This window comes from Oncorhynchus nerka, unplaced genomic scaffold (genome assembly GCF_034236695.1).
Source record: "Oncorhynchus nerka isolate Pitt River unplaced genomic scaffold, Oner_Uvic_2.0 unplaced_scaffold_1386, whole genome shotgun sequence".
NCBI lineage: Eukaryota > Metazoa > Chordata > Actinopteri > Salmoniformes > Salmonidae > Oncorhynchus > Oncorhynchus nerka.
In genome coordinates this window covers 69,067-89,964 of record NW_027039924.1, presented here as the reverse complement: position 1 = coordinate 89,964, position 20,898 = coordinate 69,067, and the positions used below count along the sequence as shown (strand labels likewise).

Here is a 20,898-nt window from a genome sequence, read left to right as displayed (position 1 = left end):
TCCTTCTCCTCCTTCTTCTCCTCCTTCCTCTCCTCCTCCTCCTTCCTCTGCTCTTTCCTCTCCTCCTTCCTCTTCCTCTCCTTCTTCCTCTTTCCTCTTCCTCTCCTTCTTCCCCTCCCTCTCCTTCTTCCCCTCCCTCTCCTCTTCCTCATTCCTTCTTCCCTTCTCATTCTTCCTCTCCTTCTTCCTCTCCCTCTCATTCTTCCTCTCCTCCTTCCTCTTCCTCTCCCTCTCATTCTTCCTCTCCTCCTTCCTCTTCCTCTCATTCTTCCTCTCCTCCTTCCTCTTCCTCTCCCTCTCCTTCTTCCTCTCCCTCTCATTCTTCCTCTCCTCCTTCCTCTTCTCCTCCTTCCTCTTCCTCTCCCTCTCCTTCTTCCTCTCCTCCTTCCTCTTCTCCTCCTTCCTTTTCCTCTCCCTCTCCTTCTTCCTCTCCCTCTCCTTCTTCCTCTCCCTCTCATTCTTCCTCTCCTCCTTCCTCTTCCTCTCATTCTTCCTCTCCTCCTTCCTCTTCCTCTCATTCTTCCTCTCCTCTCTTCTCCAGCAGGTAATTGGTGCCATGCCAGCTGCTTCTCCCCCTCTGCTCCCCCTTGCCACCTGGTGGTGGTGTCTGGTACTGTTGCTGCCCCCACAGCCCCATGCCCTGACCCAGCTCCAGCCGGACCCTAACCGAGAGAAGGCCTCTCACGCTGGGCAGGCCTTCCCTCACCTCTCCCTGGATGGATCTCCCCTCAGCCACCTCCTCCTGGACTCCAGGTCTGGTCATCTGTACGTGGGGGCGGTCAACCATCTCTACCACCTGTCCCCTGACCTCCAGGTAATAATGTTTGTATATCACTTAGCTCTCTATTGGGCAGTTTCCCAGACACAGATTAGCTGATTTCTGGATCAAAACGCCTTTTCGATGGAGATTCTCCACTGAGCTTTCTTTTTAGATCAGGACTAGTGTTAATGGTTGTCTGGGAAACCGCTCCTACTATATATGTTGTCAGTTTCTTTATGTCCCAAAATGGCCCCCTATCCCCTACATAGTGTTCCCTATCCCCTATATAGTGTTCCCTACCCCCTATATAGTGTTCCCTATATAGTGTTCCCTATCCCCTATATAGTGTTCCCTATATAGTGTTCCCTATCCCCTATACAGTGTCCCCTATATAGTGTCCCCTATATAGTGTTCCCTATATAGTGTTCCCTATCCCCTCTATAGTGTCCCCTATAGTGTTCCCTATCCCCTATATAGTGTCCCCTCTCCCTTATATAGTGTCCTCTATATCGTGTTCCCCATCCCCTATACAGTGTCCCCTATATAGTGTTCCTCATCCCCTATACAGTGTCCCCTATATAGTGTTCCTTCTCCCTTATATAGTGTTCCCTATCCCCTATATACTGTTCCCTATCCCCTATATAGTGTCCCCTATATAGTGTCCCCTATCCCCTATATAGTGTCCCCTATATAGTGTCCCCTATCCCCTATATAATGTCCCCTATCCCCTATATAATGTCCCCTATATAGTGTTCCCTATCCCCTATATAGTGTCCCCTATATAGTGTTCCCTATCCCCTATATAGTGTCCCCTATATAGTGTTCCCTATCCCCTATATAGTGTTCCCTATATAGTGTCCCCTATCCCCTATATAGTGTCCCCTATATAGTGTTCCCTATCCCCTATATAGTGTCCCCTATCCCCTATATAGTGTTCCCTATGTGCCCTGGTCAAAAGTAGTGCACTTTAAAGGGAATAGGAGCCATTTGGAACACATTATTTTATAGTCTTCTATTCTCTAATGTTACCTTAAACTTATCCTAGGTGCTCTCCTCCAGTCAGACTGGCCCCAAACTGGACAGTGCCGAGTGCTTGCCCCCCATCGTCCCCAAGGACTGCAGTACCGCACACCTGACCCCCAACGCTAATAAGATCCTTCTGCTAGAGGAGGGTCTGGCCTCAGCAGGGTCAGAGGTCGGGGCGAGGAGCCTGATCGTGTGTGGAACCCTGTTCCAGGGTATCTGTGAGAAGAGGAGTCTGGATAATGTGTCCGAGGTACTGTACCAATCCTCCAACCCGGTGGACACGCAGTACGTCGCCGCCAACGACCCCCGCGTCTCCACCGTGGGTGTGGTCTTGAACCAAAAGGGTGTGGGGCTTATGCTGGTGGGGCGTGGCTACACCAGTAAAGGCCCCAGCGACATCCCACCAATCACAACTCGCCGTTTGGCCCCCAGCTCCTCCCCTGCCCGCCAGGCCTTCTCTCAAGACGAGGAACTAGGGAAGCTGGTTGTCGGGAGCTACTCCGAGTACAACAACTACTTCATCTCCGCGCATCATCACGGCGACCACGTCTACTTCCTGTTCTCGCGGAGGGATATGTGGAACCGGAAGGAGTACCGGACCTACGTTTCACGTCTCTGCGCCGAGGACCGGAGCTTCTACTCCTACGTGGAGGTTCCGTTGGAATGTTCCGGCGGTTACAACCTCGCCCAGGGTGCTACCCTCGCCGAACACCAGGGGCGGCCGGCGCTGTTCGTTGCCATGGCGGCGGGGCAGGCGTCGACGCCCACGGCGACGGGTCGCTCGGCGCTGTGCATTTACGGGATGTCAGAGCTGGATGCGTCGCTGCAGAGGGCCCAGGAGCTGTGTTATACAGAGGGAGGAAGAGGAAGGACGGGACAGGAGGAGGCATACATAGAGTATGAGGTGTCGTCCAAGTGTCTACGCCTGCCCAAGGTAACTAGAGACACACACACACACACACACACACACACACACACACACACACACACACACACACACACACAGCAGCTCAGTGTGTAGGCCTAGGCTAATGTGTAGGCCAAGTGTCTACGCCTGCCCAAGGTAACTAGAGACACACAGCAGCTCAGTGTGTAGGCCAAGTGTCTACGCCTGCCCAAGGTAACTAGAGACACACAGCAGCTCAGTGTGTAGGCCAAGTGTTTAAGCCTACGCAAGGTCAATGACGATCAGCCAACAGCGCTGTAGAGATCACAATGATGTGTTAGACGTTTCTGATTTGAAATGAACCTGAGGGCTGATACACTGAATCAAGTGCTCTCAGGGTAGTGGCTGAGGCCTGCATGTATATAACATCACTAAACATCTAAAACCGACAGTAATGTACATCGTACCAGCTCCTTCCTGGCCTCAAAAGAAAAACAAGCCTTATGCCGGTAATAAAAACCTATTCTCAGTTTGAGCTTCCTTATCGAGCTCTCTACATGCACAGTGAAGCTCAGCTTGTCATCAACCCACACACACCCAAATCTTTGTACACTTTAACTTGCTCTATAGTATGTCCAGCCAATGTAGCAATGACATGATTAGTAACATGCCTGGCATTTGACAAAACCATGCAGTTTGTTTAACCGGAATTTAGATCCAGCTTTAAATCATACAGATTCTGTTGTATGGTGTTAAATGCTCTTTGGGCATTTTAAAAAGATAAAGATAAACTACTACCACTTGAATAAAGAACAGTATCATCTGCATAAAAATGAACATCCGCTGTTTCAATAAGATCCCCAAAATGAATGTATGGTGTTAAATGCTCTTTGGGCATGAATAAATCTTACTCAAACCTACATCTGGCTGAGTTTCTCTGACCCAAATCTCTGACCCTGTTTGTTTTACTGATCTCTGGACACGCCCCCGAAGGTTAGCAATGCTAACAAAGTACATGTAAAATCGCATAGAGAATGCTAATTAAATGCCAACAAGCGCATTGCGAACGTTTTTGTACAGTTTCTGACCTAAACTATATACAAGTAACTTAAAAAAAAAAAAAAATGCTAATCACGGTTTAATGTACGAACAAAACAAATATTAGCCAGCAAGGCTCTTGATCCATTAGGGGAAGGCTCTCCAGCAAGGCTCTTGATCCATTAGGGGAAGGCTCTCCAGCAAGGCTCTTGATCCATTAGGGGAAGGCTCTCCAGCAAGGCTCTTGATCCATTAGGGGATTATCTGCTGTGACCAAGCACATTTTAGGGGTGGAACTACTAAACAACTGAAGTAGTAAAAAGTTTAAAGTAATCACTCATCTGACCATCTGCATAACACTATCAACTGACCATCTGCATAACGCTATCAACTGACCATCTGCATAATGCTATCAACTGACACGATCAATCACCTGACCATCTGCATAACGCTATCAACTGGCCATCTGCATAACGCTGTCAACTGGCCATCTGCATAACGCTATCAACCGACCATCTGCATAACACTGTCAACTGGCCATCTGCATAACGCTATCAACTGACCATCTGCATAACACTATCAACTGACCATCTGCATAACGCTATAATCTGCATAACACAATCAACTGGCCATCTGCATAACGCTATCAACTGGCCATCTGCATAACGCTATCAACTGACCATCTGCATAACACTATCAACTGACCATCTGCATAATGCTATCAACTGACACGATCAATCACCTGACCATCTGCATAACGCTATCAACTGGCCATCTGCATAACACTGTCAACTGGCCATCTGCATAACGCTATCAACCGACCATCTGCATAACACAATCAACTGACCATCTGCATAACGCTATCAACTGGCCATCTGCATAACGCTATCAACTGACCATCTGCATAACACTATCAACTGACCATCTGCATAACACTGTCAACTGACCATCTGCATAACACTATCAACTGACCATCTGCATAACGCTATCAACTGACCATCTGCATAACGCTATCAACTAGCCATCTGAATAACGCTATCAACTGACCATCTACATAACGCTATCAACTGACCATCTGCATAACGCTATCAACTGACCATCTGCATAACACTATCAACTGACCAGCTGCATAACACTATCAACTGACACGATCAATCAACTGACCATCTGCATAACGCTATCAACTGACCATCTGCATAACACTATCAACTGACCATCTGCATAACACTATCAACTGACCATCTGCATAACCATCTGCATAATGTTATCAACTGACCATCTGCATAACATCTGACCATCTGCATAATGCTATCAACTGACCAGCTGCTGACACGATCAATCAACTGACCATCTGCATAACGCTATCAACTGACCATCTGCATAACACTATCAACTGACCATCTGCATAACACTATCAACTGACCATCTGCATAATGTTATCAACTGACCATCTGCATAACACTATCAACTGACCATCTGCATAATGCTATCAACTGACCAGCTGCATAACACTATCAACTGACACGATCAATCAACTGACCATCTGCATAACGCTATCAACTGACCATCTGCATAACACTATCAACTGACCATCTGCATAACGCTATCAACTGACCATCTGCATAACACTATCAACTGACCATCTATCAACTGACCATCTGCATAACGCTATCAACTGACCATCTGCATAACGCTATCAACTGGCCATCTGAATAACGCTATCAACTGACCATCTGCATAACGCTATCAACTGACCATCTGCATAACACTATCAACTGACCATCAATCAACTGATCAACGCTATCAACTGACCATCTGCATAACACTATCAACTGACCATCTGCATAACGCTATCAATCATCAATCAACTGACCATCTGCATAACGCTATCAACTGACCATCTGCATAACTATCAACTGACCATCTCACGCTATACCATCTATACACTATCAACTATACCACATAACACTATACTGACCATCTCACTATACTGACCATCTGCATAACACTATCATCACTATACTATCAACTGACCATCTATACACTATCACTGACCATCTCATTACACTATCACTGACCATACACATCACTGACCATATAACACTATACTGACCATCTCACTATCAACTGACCATCACTATCAACTGACATCACTATTATCAACTGACCATCTATAACACTATCAACTGACATCACTATACACTATCAACTGACCATCTGCATAACGCATCACTATACACATCACTATACACATCACTATACACATCACTATACATATACACTATCAACTACACATCACTATACACTATACACATCACTATACACATGCATATACACTATACACATCACTATACACATCACTATACAGATCACTATACACATCACTATACACATCACTATACACATCACTATACACATCACTATACACATCACTATACACTATACACTATCACTATACACATCACATATACATACACATATACACATCACTATACACATCACTATACACATCACTATACACATCACTATACACATCACTATACACTATACACATCACTATACACATCACTATACACATCACTATACACATCACTATACATCACTATACACATCACTATACACATCACTATACACATCACTATACACTATACACATCACTATACACATCACTATACACATCACTATACACATCACTATACACATCACTATACACATCACTATACACTATACACATCACTATACACTATACACATCACTATATCACTATACACATCACTATACACATCACACATCACTATACACATCACTATACACATCACTATACACATCACTATACACATCACTATACACTATCACTATACATCACTATACACATCACTATACACATCACTATACACATCACTATATACATCACTATACACATCACTATATACACATCACTATACACTATACACTATACACATCACTATACACATCACTATATCACTATACACATCACTATACACTATACACATCACTATACACATCACTATACACATCACTATACACTATACACATCACTATACACATCACTATACACATCACTATACACATCACACATATACACATCACTATACACATCACTATACACTATACACATCACTATACACATCACTATACACATCACTATACACATCACACATATACACATCACTATACACATCACTATACACTATACACATCACTATACACATCACTATACACATCACTATACACATCACTATACACATCACTATACACATCACTATACACATCACTATACACATCACTATACACATCACTATACACATCACTATACACATCACTATACATCACTATACACATCACTATACACATCACTATACACATCACTATACACATCACTATACACATCACTATTACACATCACTATACACATCACTATACACATCACTATATCACTATACACATCACTATACACATCACTATACACATCACTATACATCACTATACACATCACTATACACATCACTATCATACACTATACACATCACTATACACATCACTATACACATCACTATACACATCACTATACACATCACTATACACATCACTATACACATCACTATACACATCACTATCACTATACACATCACTATACACATCACTATACACATCACTATACACATCACTATACACATCACTATACACATCACTATATCACTATACACTATACACATCACTATACACATCACTATACACATCACTATACACATCACTATACACATCACTATACACATCACATATACACATCACTATACACATCACTATACACATCACTATACACATCACTATACACATCACTATACACATCACTATACACATCACTATACACATCACTATACACATCACTATACACATCACTATACACATCACTATACACATCACTATACACATCACTATACACATCACTATATCACTATACACTATACACATCACTATACACATCACTATACACTATATCACTATACACATCACTATACACATCACTATACACATCACTATACACATCACTATACACATCACTATACACATCACTATACACATCATCACTATACACATCACATCACTATACACATCACTATACACATCACTATACACATCACTATACACTATCACTATACACATCACTATACACATCACTATACACATCACTATACACATCACTATACACATCACTATACACATCACTATACATCACTATACACATCACTATACACATCACTATACACATCACTATACACATCACTATACACATCACTATACACATCACTATACACATCACTATACACTATACACATCACTATACACATCACTATACACATCACTATACACATCACTATACACATCACTATACATCACTATACACATCACTATACACATCACTATACACATCACTATACACATCACTATACACATCACTATACACATCACTATACACATATACACATCACTATACACATCACTATACACATCACTATACATCACTATACACATCATACACTATACACATCACTATACACATCACTATACACATCACTATACACATCACTATACACATCACTATACACTATACACATCACTATACACATCACTATACACATCACTATACACATCACTATACACTATACACATCACTATACACATCACTATATCACTATACACATCACTATACACATCACTATACACATCACTATACACATCACTATACACATCACTATACACATCACTATACACATCACTATACACATCACTATACACATCACTATACACATCACTATACACATCACTATACACATCACTATACACATCACTATACACATCACTATACACATCACTATACACATCACTATATACACATCATATACATCACTATACACATCACTATACACATCACTATACACATCACTATACACATCACTATACACATCACTATACACTATACACATCACTATACACATCACTATACACATCACTATACACTATACACATCACTATACACATCACTATACACATCACTATACACATCACTATACACATCACTATACACATCACTATACACATCACTATACACATCACTATACACATCACTATACACTATACACATCACTATACACATCACTATACACATCACTATACACATCACTATACACATCACTATACACTATACACATCACTATACACATCACTATACACATCACTATACACATCACTATACACATCACTATACACATCACTATACACATCACTATACACATCACTATACACTATACACATCAATATACACTATACACATCACTATACACTATACACATCACTATACACTATACACATCACTATACACATCACTATACACATCACTATACACATCACTATACACTATACACATCACTATACACATCACTATACACATCACTATACACATCACTATACACATCACTATACACTATACACATCACTATACACTATACACATCACTATACACATCACTATACACTATACACATCACTATACACATCACTATACACATCACTATACACTATCACATCACTATACACATCACTATACACATCACTATACACATCACTATACACATCACTATACACATCACTATACACATCACTCACTATACACATCACTATACACATCACTATACACATCACTATACACATCACTATACACATCACTATACACATCACTATACACTATACACATCACTATACACATCACTATACACATCACTATACACATCACTATACACATCACTATACACATCACTATACACTATACACATCACTATACACATCACTATACACATCACTATACACTATACACATCACTATACACATCACTATACACATCACTATCACTATACACATCACTATACACATCACTATACACTATACACTATCACTATCACTATATCACTATCACTATACACATCACTATACACATCACTATACACATCACTATACACATCACTATACACTATACACTATACACATCACTATACACTATACACATCACTATACACTATACACATCACTATACACTATACACTATACACATCACTATACACATCACTATACACATCACTATACACATCACTATACACATCACTATACACATCACTATACACATCACTATACACATCACTATACACATCACTATACACATCACTATACACATCACTATACACTATACACACTATACACTATACACATCACTATACACATCACTATACACATCACTATACACATCACTATACACATCACTATACACTATACACATCACTATACACATCACTATACACTATACACATCACTATACACATCACTATACACATCACTATACACTATACACATCACTATACACATCACTATACACATCACTATACATCACTATACACATCACTATACACATCACTATACACTATACACATCACTATACACATCACTATACACATCATACACATCACTATACATCACATCACTATCACTATACACATCACTATACACATCACTATACACATCACTATACACATCACTATACACATCACTATACACATCACTATCACTATACACTATACACATCACTATACACATCACTATACACTATACACATACACTATACACATCACTATACACATCACTATACACATCACTATACACATCACTATACACATCACTATACACATCACTATACACATCACTATATACACATCACTATACACATCACACTATACACATCACTATACACTATATACACTATACACATCACTATACACATACACTATACACTATACACATCACTATCACTATACACATCACTATCACTATACACATCACTATACACTATACACATCACTATACACATCACTATACACATCACTATACACATCACTATACACTATACACATCACTATACATCACATCACTATCACTATACACATCACTATACACATCACATCACTATACACATCACTATACACATACACATCACTATACACATCACTATACACATCACTATTACACATCACTATACACATCACTATACACATCACTATACACATCACTATTACACATCACTATACACATCACTATACACATCACTATACTATACACATCACTATACACATCACTATACACATCACTATACACATCACTATACACATCACTATACACTATACACATCACTATACACATCATCACTATATACACTATACACATCACTATTACACATCACTATACACATCACTATACACACTATACACATCACTATACACATCACTATTACACATCACTATACACATCACTATACACATCACTATACACATCACTATACACATCACTATACACATCACTATTACACATCACTATACACATCACTATACACATCACTATACACATCACTATACACATCACTATACACATCACTATACACATCACTATACACATCACTATACACATCATCACTATACACATCACTATACACATCACTATACACATCACTATACACATCACTATACACATCACTATACACATCACTATACACATCACTATACACATCACTATACACATCACTATACACATCACTATACACATCACTATACACATCACTATACACACTATACACTATACACATCACTATACACTATACACATCACTATATCACTATACACACACTATACACATCACTATACACATCACTATACACATCACTATACACATCACTATACACATCACTATACACATCACTATACACATCACTATACACATCACTATACACATCACTATACACATCACTATACACATCACTATACACATCACTATACACATCACTATACACATCACTATACACATCACTATACACATCACTATACACATCACTATACACTATACACATCACTATACACATCACTATACACATCACTATACAGATCACTATACACATCACTATACACATCACTATACACATCACTATACACATCACTATACACATCACTATACACATCACTATACACATCACTATACACATCACTATACACTATACACATCACTATACACTATACACATCACTATACACATCACTATACACATCACTATACACATCACTATCACTATACACATCACTATACACTATACACATCACTATACACATCACTATACACATCACTATACACATCACTATACACTATACACATCACTATACACATCACTATACACTATACACATCACTATACACATCACTATACACATCACTATACACATCACTATACACACTATACACATCACATCACTATACACTATCACTATACACATCACTATACACATCACTATACACATCACTATACACTATACACATCACTATACACATCACTATACACATCACTATACACATCACTATACACATCACTATACACATCACTATACACTATACACATCACTATACACATCACTATACACATCACTATACACATCACTATACACTATACACATCACTATACACATCACTATACACTATACACATCACTATACACATCACTATACACATCACTATACACTATATCACTATACACTATACACATCACTATACACATCACTATACACATCACTATACACATCACACTATACACATCACTATACACATCACTATACACATCACTATACACATCACTATACACTATACACATCACTATACACATCACTATACACATCACTATACACATCACTATACACATCACTATACACATCACTATATCACTATACACATCACTATACACATCACTATACACATCACTATACACATCACTATACACTATACACATCACTATACACATCACTATACACATCACTATACACATCACTATACACATCACTATACACTATCACTATACACATCACTATACACATCACTATACACATCACTACACTATACACATCACTATACACATCACTATACACTATACACATCACATCACTATACACATCACTATACACTATACACATCACTATACACATCACTATACACATCACTATACACATCACTATACACATCACTATACACATCACTATACACATCACTATACACATCACTATACACTATACACATCACTATACACATCACTATACACATCACTATACACTATACACATCACTATACACTATACACTATACACTATACACATCACTATACACTATACACATCACTATACACATCACTATACACATCACTATACACATCACTATACACTATACACATCACTATACACATCACTATCACTATACACATCACTATACACATCACTATACACATCACTATACACATCACTATACACATCACTATACACATCACTATACACTATACACATCACATCACTATATCACTATACACTATACACATCACTATACACATCACTATACACATCACTATACACTATATCACTATACACTATACACATCACTATACACATCACTATACACATCACTATACACTATACACATCACTATACACATCACTATACACTATCACACTATATATCACTATACACATCACTATACACATCACTATACACATCACTATATCACACATCACTATATCACTATACACATCACTATACACATCACTATACACTATACACATCACTATACACATCACTATACACATACATCACTATACACTATACACATCACTATACACATCACACATCAGCTTATTCCACATGTTGTTGTGTTGCAGCCTGACTACACGATGGATAAAATATATTTTTTTCTCCGCCATCTACACACACTACACCCTGGGGTGGCAGGGTAGCCTAGTGGTTAGAGCGTTGGACTTTTAACCGAAAGGTTGCAAGTTCGAATCCCGGAGCTGACAAGGTACAAATCTGTCGTTCTGCCCCTGAACAGGCAGTTAGCCCACTGTTCCTAGGCCCTCATTGAAAATAAGAATGTGTTCTTAACTGACTTGCCTGGTTAAATAAAGGTTTAAAAAAATAATAATAATAATAATGACAAAGTGAAAATATATATTTTTGAAAGTTTAGCAAATATATTGAAAATGAAATGCATATATGTAAATGAGAAGTATTCACTCTCCTGAGTCAATACATCACCTTTGGCAGCGACTCCAGAGTCTTTCTGGGTAAGTCTCTTATGAGCTTTGCACGCCTAAGATTTGTACATTATTCTTTCAAACATTCTTCAAGCTCCGTCACATCGGTTGTTGATCGTCGCTAGACACCCATTTTGAAGTTGTCATAGATTTTCAAGCTGATTTTAAGTCAAAACTGTAACTAGGCTTCTCATGAACATTCAATGTTGTCTTGGTAAGCAACAGCATTGTATATTTGTTTTAGGTTATTGTCCTGCTGAAAGGCGAATCCATCTCCCAGTCAAATGGCTACCCAGACTTTTTTAGGTATTGTTGGTTTAAGGGGCTTTAAGGTGTTTGGAGCATTTGACAAATAACATTTGATTTGAATGTGTTTCCCTCCTCTTAATAACGTTACAAAATAATAAACAATATGTCCTGATTTATTCTTCAGATCTCCACAGACCGTTCTTAACATTCATATCTTAAACATATTGTTTGAAAGTTCTCTCTTTGGTTGTTATAGTTTGTCTTTGTAACAAAGACATTCCTTTCCCCAATACTGAGGAGCAAAGGGAGAGATTCCCCCTCCTGCTTTAATTTACGACCGAGTGTCAAAACCGGCCCACCCCCTCCTCTCCTCCTGTGGGTGAGGTTGTTGTCAGCTATTTACTAAGCTGATCTGAGGCCTTTGATCCTCGACCAGGAGAGTCATGACAGAATACAGTGATGTCATAATGTTGTCTATCTGATACAGAATACAGTGATGTCATAATGTTGTCTATCTGATACAGAATACAGTGATGTCATAATGTTGTCTATCTGATACAGAATACAGTGATGTCATAATGTTGTCTATCTGATACAGAATACAGTGATGTCATAATGTTGTCTTTCTGATACAGAATACAGTGATGTCATAATGTTGTCTTTCTGATACAGAATACAGTGATGTCATAATGTTGTCTTTCTGATACAGAATACAGTGATGTCATAATGTTGTCTATCTGATACAGAATACAGTGATGTCATAATGTTGTCTATCTGATACAGAATACAGTGATGTCATAATGTTGTCTTTCTGATACAGAATACAGTGATGTCATAATGTTGTCAGAATTTCTGATACAGAATACAGTGATGTCATAATGTTGTCTTTCTGATACAGAATACAGTGATGTCATAATGTTGTCTTTCTGATACAGAATACAGTGATGTCATAATGTTGTCTATCTGATACAGAATACAGTGATGTCATAATGTTGTCTATCTGATACAGAATACAGTGATGTCATAATGTTGTCTTTCTGATACAGAATACAGTGATGTCATAATGTTGTCTATCTGATACAGAATACAGTGATGTCATAATGTTGTCTATCTGATACAGAATACAGTGATGTCATAATGTTGTCTATCTGATACAGAATACAGTGATGTCATAATGTTGTCTTTCTGATACAGAATACAGTGATGTCATAATGTTGTCTTTCTGATACAGAATACAGTGATGTCATAATGTTGTCTTTCTGATACAGAATACAGTGATGTCATAATGTTGTCTTTCTGATACAGAATACAGTGATGTCATAATGTTGTCTTTCTGATACAGAATACAGTGATGTCGTAATGTTGTCTATCTGATACAGAATACAGTGATGTCATAATGTTGTCTATCTGATACAGAATACAGTGATGTCATAATGTTGTCTTTCTGATACAGAATACAGTGATGTCATAATGTTGTCTTTCTGATACAGAATACAGTGATGTCATAATGTTGTCTATCTGATACAGAATACAGTGATGTCGTAATGTTGTCTATCTGATACAGAATACAGTGATGTCATAATGTTGTCTTTCTGATACAGAATACAGTGATGTCATAATGTTGTCTTTCTGATACAGAATACAGTGATGTCATGACTTTTCTTTTCTTTAGGATTCGTTACAGAAGTACCCGTGTGGAGGGGAACACACCCCCAGCCCCATCGCCTCTGCTGTTCCCCTGTCAGCCGCCCCCTCTCTGACCAGGGACGCTCTACTCACCGCGGTCACCACCACTACCGAGGCCGGCCACACCATCGCTCTGCTTGGGGACAAGAACGGATGGCTGCACAAGGTATATACACATGGACACACACACACACACACACACAGAGGCACACACACACACACACACAGTAACGAGAGGCACACACACCATCGCATTGCTGGGGGACAAGAATGGATGGCTGTGGCAGGGTGTTTCAGTGCGCTAAACTAGCTAGCTGCGTTTGCTAGCTAAGTAAGTGAAACTGAAAAAAATGACTCTCTCTATTTCTCTGCTTCTCCTTCAATTTGGAATATATTCATTTAAAAACTATTGTCTCTCTCTGAGTCAACTACCCACTACATTTTATACACTGCAGTGCTAGCTAGCTGTAGCCTATGCTTTCAGTACTATAATTATTCTCTGATCCTTTGATTGGGTAGACAACATATCAGTTCATGCTGCAAGAGCTCTGATAGTTTGGAGGACGTCCTCCGGAAGTTGTCATAATTACTGTGTAAGTCTATGGAAGGGGGTGAGAACCATGAGACTCCTAAGTTTAGTATTGAAGTCAATGTACCCAGAGGAGGACGGAAGCTAGCTGTCCTCCGGCTACACCATAGTGCTACCCTACAGAGTGTTGTTGAGGCTACTGTAGACCTTTGCAAAACAGTGTTTTTTAAATTAATTATTAGGTGACGTGACTATATTTAGTATAGTTTTATATAAAAAGGATATTGTTTTATTTATGAGGCTGGTCCTCCCCTTCCTCCTGTGTGGAGCCTCCATTGCTGCACATGATACTTTAGATCAGGGATCTTCATCCTTTTCCAGCTCAGGGTCTTCATCCTTTTCCAGCTCAGGGAACTTCATCCTTTTCTAGCTCAGGGATCTTCATCCTTTTCTAGCTCAGGGATCTTCATCCTTTTCTAGCTCAGGGATCTTCATCCTTTTCTAGCTCAGGGATCTTCATCCTTTTCTAGCTCAGGGATCTTCATCCTTTTCTAGCTCAGGGATCTTCATCCTTTTCTAGCTCAGGGATCTTCATCCTTTTCTAGCTCAGGGATCTTCATCCTTTTCTAGCTCAGGGATCTTCATCCTTTTCTAGCTCAGGGATCTTTATCCTTTTCTAGCTCAGGGACCTTCATCCTTTTCTAGCTCAGGGATCTTCATCCTTTTCTAGCTCAGGGATCTTTATCCTTTTCTAGCTCAGGGACCTTCATCCTTTTCTAGCTCAGGGATCTTCATCCTTTTCTAGCTCAGGGATCTTCATCCTTTTCTAGCTCAGGGATCTTCATCCTTTTCTAGCTCAGGGATCTTCATCCTTTTCTAGCTCAGGGATCTTCATCCTTTTCCAGCTCAGGGATCTCCTCCCAGGTAACCCAGGGACTACCATTATATGTTAGCAATGTATTTATTTTTTCACAACACCTTATCAGGTGATTGATAAAGGCAAGGCGAAGTTATCAACATTTTAAAATGAATAGATTTTGGTAGATTTAGTTTTAAATTATGTTGACCTCCCCACATTCTAATTGGATGATAGAGTTTACACTTCAACGTAGCCTATTAGTTGGAACCACGTTTTCACTAAGAGCAGCTGTTTAGTTGGTTAAAGGTGTTGGCAAAAACATTATGTCCAAGTCAAGAAAGCTTATCAGCAGCCAGCGGCTGTCGGGTGCTTTTTTTAAAGCTTTTGTCACGTTCTCTGTCACCCGTTCTCCTTCACCCGTTCTCTGTCACCCGTTCTCCTTCACCCGTTCTCTGTCACCCGTTCTCTGTCACCCGTTCTCTGTCACCCGTTCTCTCACCCGTTCTCTGTCACCCGTTCTCTGTCACCCGTTCTCTGTCACCCGTTCTCTGTCACCCGTTCTCTGTCACCCGTTCTCTGTCACCCGTTCTCTGTCACCCGTTCTGTCACCCGTTCTGTCACCCGTTCTCCGTCACCCGTTCTCCATCACCCGTTCTCCGTCACCCGTTCTCCGTCACCCGTTCTCCGTCACCCGTTCTCCGTCACCCGTTCTCCTTCACCCGTTCTCCTTCACCCGTTCTCCTTCACCCGTTCTCCTTCACCCGTTCTCCGTCACCCGTTCTCTGTCACCCGTTCTGTCACCCGTTCTGTCACCCGTTCTCTGTCACCCGTTCTGTCACCCGTTCTCTGTCACCCGTTCTCCTTCACCCGTTCTCTGTCACCCGTTCTCCTTCGCCCGTTCTCTGTCACCCGTTCTCCTTCGCCCGTTCTCTGTCACCCGTTCTGTCACCCGTTCTGTCACCCGTTCTGTCACCCGTTCTCCTTCACCCGTTCTCTGTCGCCCGTTCTCCTTCGCCCGTTCTCCTTCGCCCGTTCTCTGTCGCCCGTTCTCTGTCACCCGTTCTGTCACCCGTTCTGTCACCCGTTCTGTCACCCGTTCTGTCACACGTTCTCCATTACACATTCTCCGTTCTCGTCACGCGTTCTCCGTCACACGTTCTCCATTACACATTCTCCGTTCTCCGTCACGCGTTCTCCATAAGATATTATGTCTAGTGTATTTACAGAGCCTTCAGAAAGTATTCACACCCTTTGACTTTTTCCACATTTTGTTGTGTTACAGGATGAATTTTAAATATAAAAGCATTGATCATGGTGGAGTTATTAATTACACTGTAGATGGTGTATCAATACAACCAGTCACTACAAAGATACAGGCTACAGATACCTAATGGTGACTAGTTAGTTGAACGGCTGTGAAATGTAAATGAGAGAAAATGGATCAACATCATCGTCAATCCATACTCGGTGAAAAGAAGCTGTACAGAATATAAATACTCCTAAACACTAAAGTAAAAGGGCAAATAAATTGCCATATTAACTTAATGTTCTTTATAGGGCAAATCCAATACAACACATTACTGAATATCACTCTTCATATTATCAGTCATGGTGGTGGCTGCATCATGTTATGGGTATGCTTGTCATCGCCAAGGTCCTTTTCCAACATTACAGAGTTAAAGATAAAACCGATCAAATAGAAAGTGACTTGAAACAGTGAATAATAATAATGATGAGTAAAAATAACATGGCTATATACAGGAAGTACCATGAAATAACATGGCTATATACAGGAAGTACCATGAAATAACATGGCTATATACAGGAAGTACCATGAAATAACATGGCTATATACAGGAAGTACCATGAAATAACATGGCTATATACAGGAAGTACCATGAAATAACATGGCTATATACAGGAAGTACCATGAAATAACATGGCTATATACAGGAAGTACCAGGAAATAACATGGCTATATACAGGAAGTACCAGGTAATAACATGGTTATATACAGGGAGGTAATAACATGGCTATATACAGGAAGTACCAGGAAATAACATGGTTATATACAGGGAGGTAATAACATGGCTATATACAGGAAGTACCAGGAAATAACATGGCTATATACAGGGAGTACCAGGTAATAACGTGGTTATATACAGGGAGGTAATAACATGGCTATATACAGGAAGTACCAGGAAATAACATGGCTATATACAGGAAGTACCAGGTAATAACATGGCTATATACAGGGAGTACCAGGAAATAACATGGTTATATACAGGAAGTACCAGGTAATAACATGGTTATATACAGGGAGTACCAGGTAATAACATGGCTATATACAGGAAGTACCAGGTAATAACATGGCTATATACAGGGAGTACCAGGAAATAACATGGTTATATACAGGAAGTACCAGGAAATGACATGGTTATATACAGGAAGTACCAGGAAATAACATGGTTATATACAGGAAGTACCAGGTAATAACATGGCTATATACAGGAAGTACCAGGAAATAACATGGTTATATACAGGAAGTACCAGGAAATAACATGGTTATATACAGGAAGTACCAGGAAACAACATGGTTATATACAGGAAGTACCAGGAAACAACATGGTTATATACAGGAAGTACCCGGAAATAACATGGTTATATACAGGAAGTACCAGGAAATAACATGGTTATATACAGGAAGTACCAGGTAATAACATGGTTATATACAGGAAGTACCAGGTAATAACATGGCTATATACAGGAAGCACCAGGAAATAACATGGTTATATACAGGGAGTACCAGGTAATAACATGGTTATATATAGGGAGTACCAGGTAATAACATGGCTATATACAGGGAGTACCAGGTATTAACATGGCTATATACAGGGAGTACCAGGTATTAACATGGCTATATACAGGGAGTACCAGGTAATAACATGGCTATATACAGGGAGTACCAGGTAATAACATGGCTATATACAGGGAGTACCAGGTAATAACATGGCTATATACAGGGAGTACCAGGTAATAACATGGCTATATACAGGGAGTACCAGGTAATAACATGGTTATATACAGGGAGTACCAGGTAATAACATGGCTATATACAGGGAGTACCAGGTAATAACATGGCTATATACAGGGAGTACCAGGAAATAACATGGCTATATACAGGAAGTACCAGGAAATAACATGGCTATATACAGGAAGTACCAGGTAATAACATGGTTATATACAGGAAGTACCAGGAAATAACATGGTTATATACAGGGAGTACCAGGTGATGACATGGCTATATACAGGAAGTACCAGGTAATAACATGGTTATATACAGGGAGAACCAGGTAATAACATGGCTATATACAGGGAAGTAATAACATGGCTATATACAGGGAGTACCAGGTAATAACATGGCTATATACAGGGAAGTAATAACATGGCTATATACAGGGAGTACCAGGTAATAACATGGTTATATACAGGGAAGTAATAACATGGCTATATACAGGGAGTACCAGGTAATAACATGGTTATATACAGGGAAGTAATAACATGGCTATATACAGGGAGTACCAGGTAATAACATGGTTATATACAGGGAAGTAATAACATGGCTATATACAGGGAGTACCAGGTAATAACATGGCTATATACAGAAGTAATAACATGGCTATATACAGGAGTAC

The 20,898-nt window shown here is 39.5% G+C and overlaps 1 protein-coding gene across 1 annotated transcript in view; it reads left to right on the top strand.

The window, feature by feature from the left end:
* Window positions 1–545: 545 nt before the first annotated feature.
* LOC115124465 (plexin-B3-like) overlaps window positions 546–20,898 on the top strand; it is a gene marked incomplete at its 3' end in the record, with an annotated part of 75,153 nt that continues 54,800 nt past the window's right edge. The window contains exons 1-3 of the mRNA XM_065015520.1: window positions 546–814; window positions 1,806–2,720; window positions 15,802–15,981. Of these exons, the coding sequence (XP_064871592.1) occupies window positions 557–814; window positions 1,806–2,720; window positions 15,802–15,981 (1,353 nt within the window). The remainder of the gene's footprint in view (window positions 815–1,805; window positions 2,721–15,801; window positions 15,982–20,898) is intronic.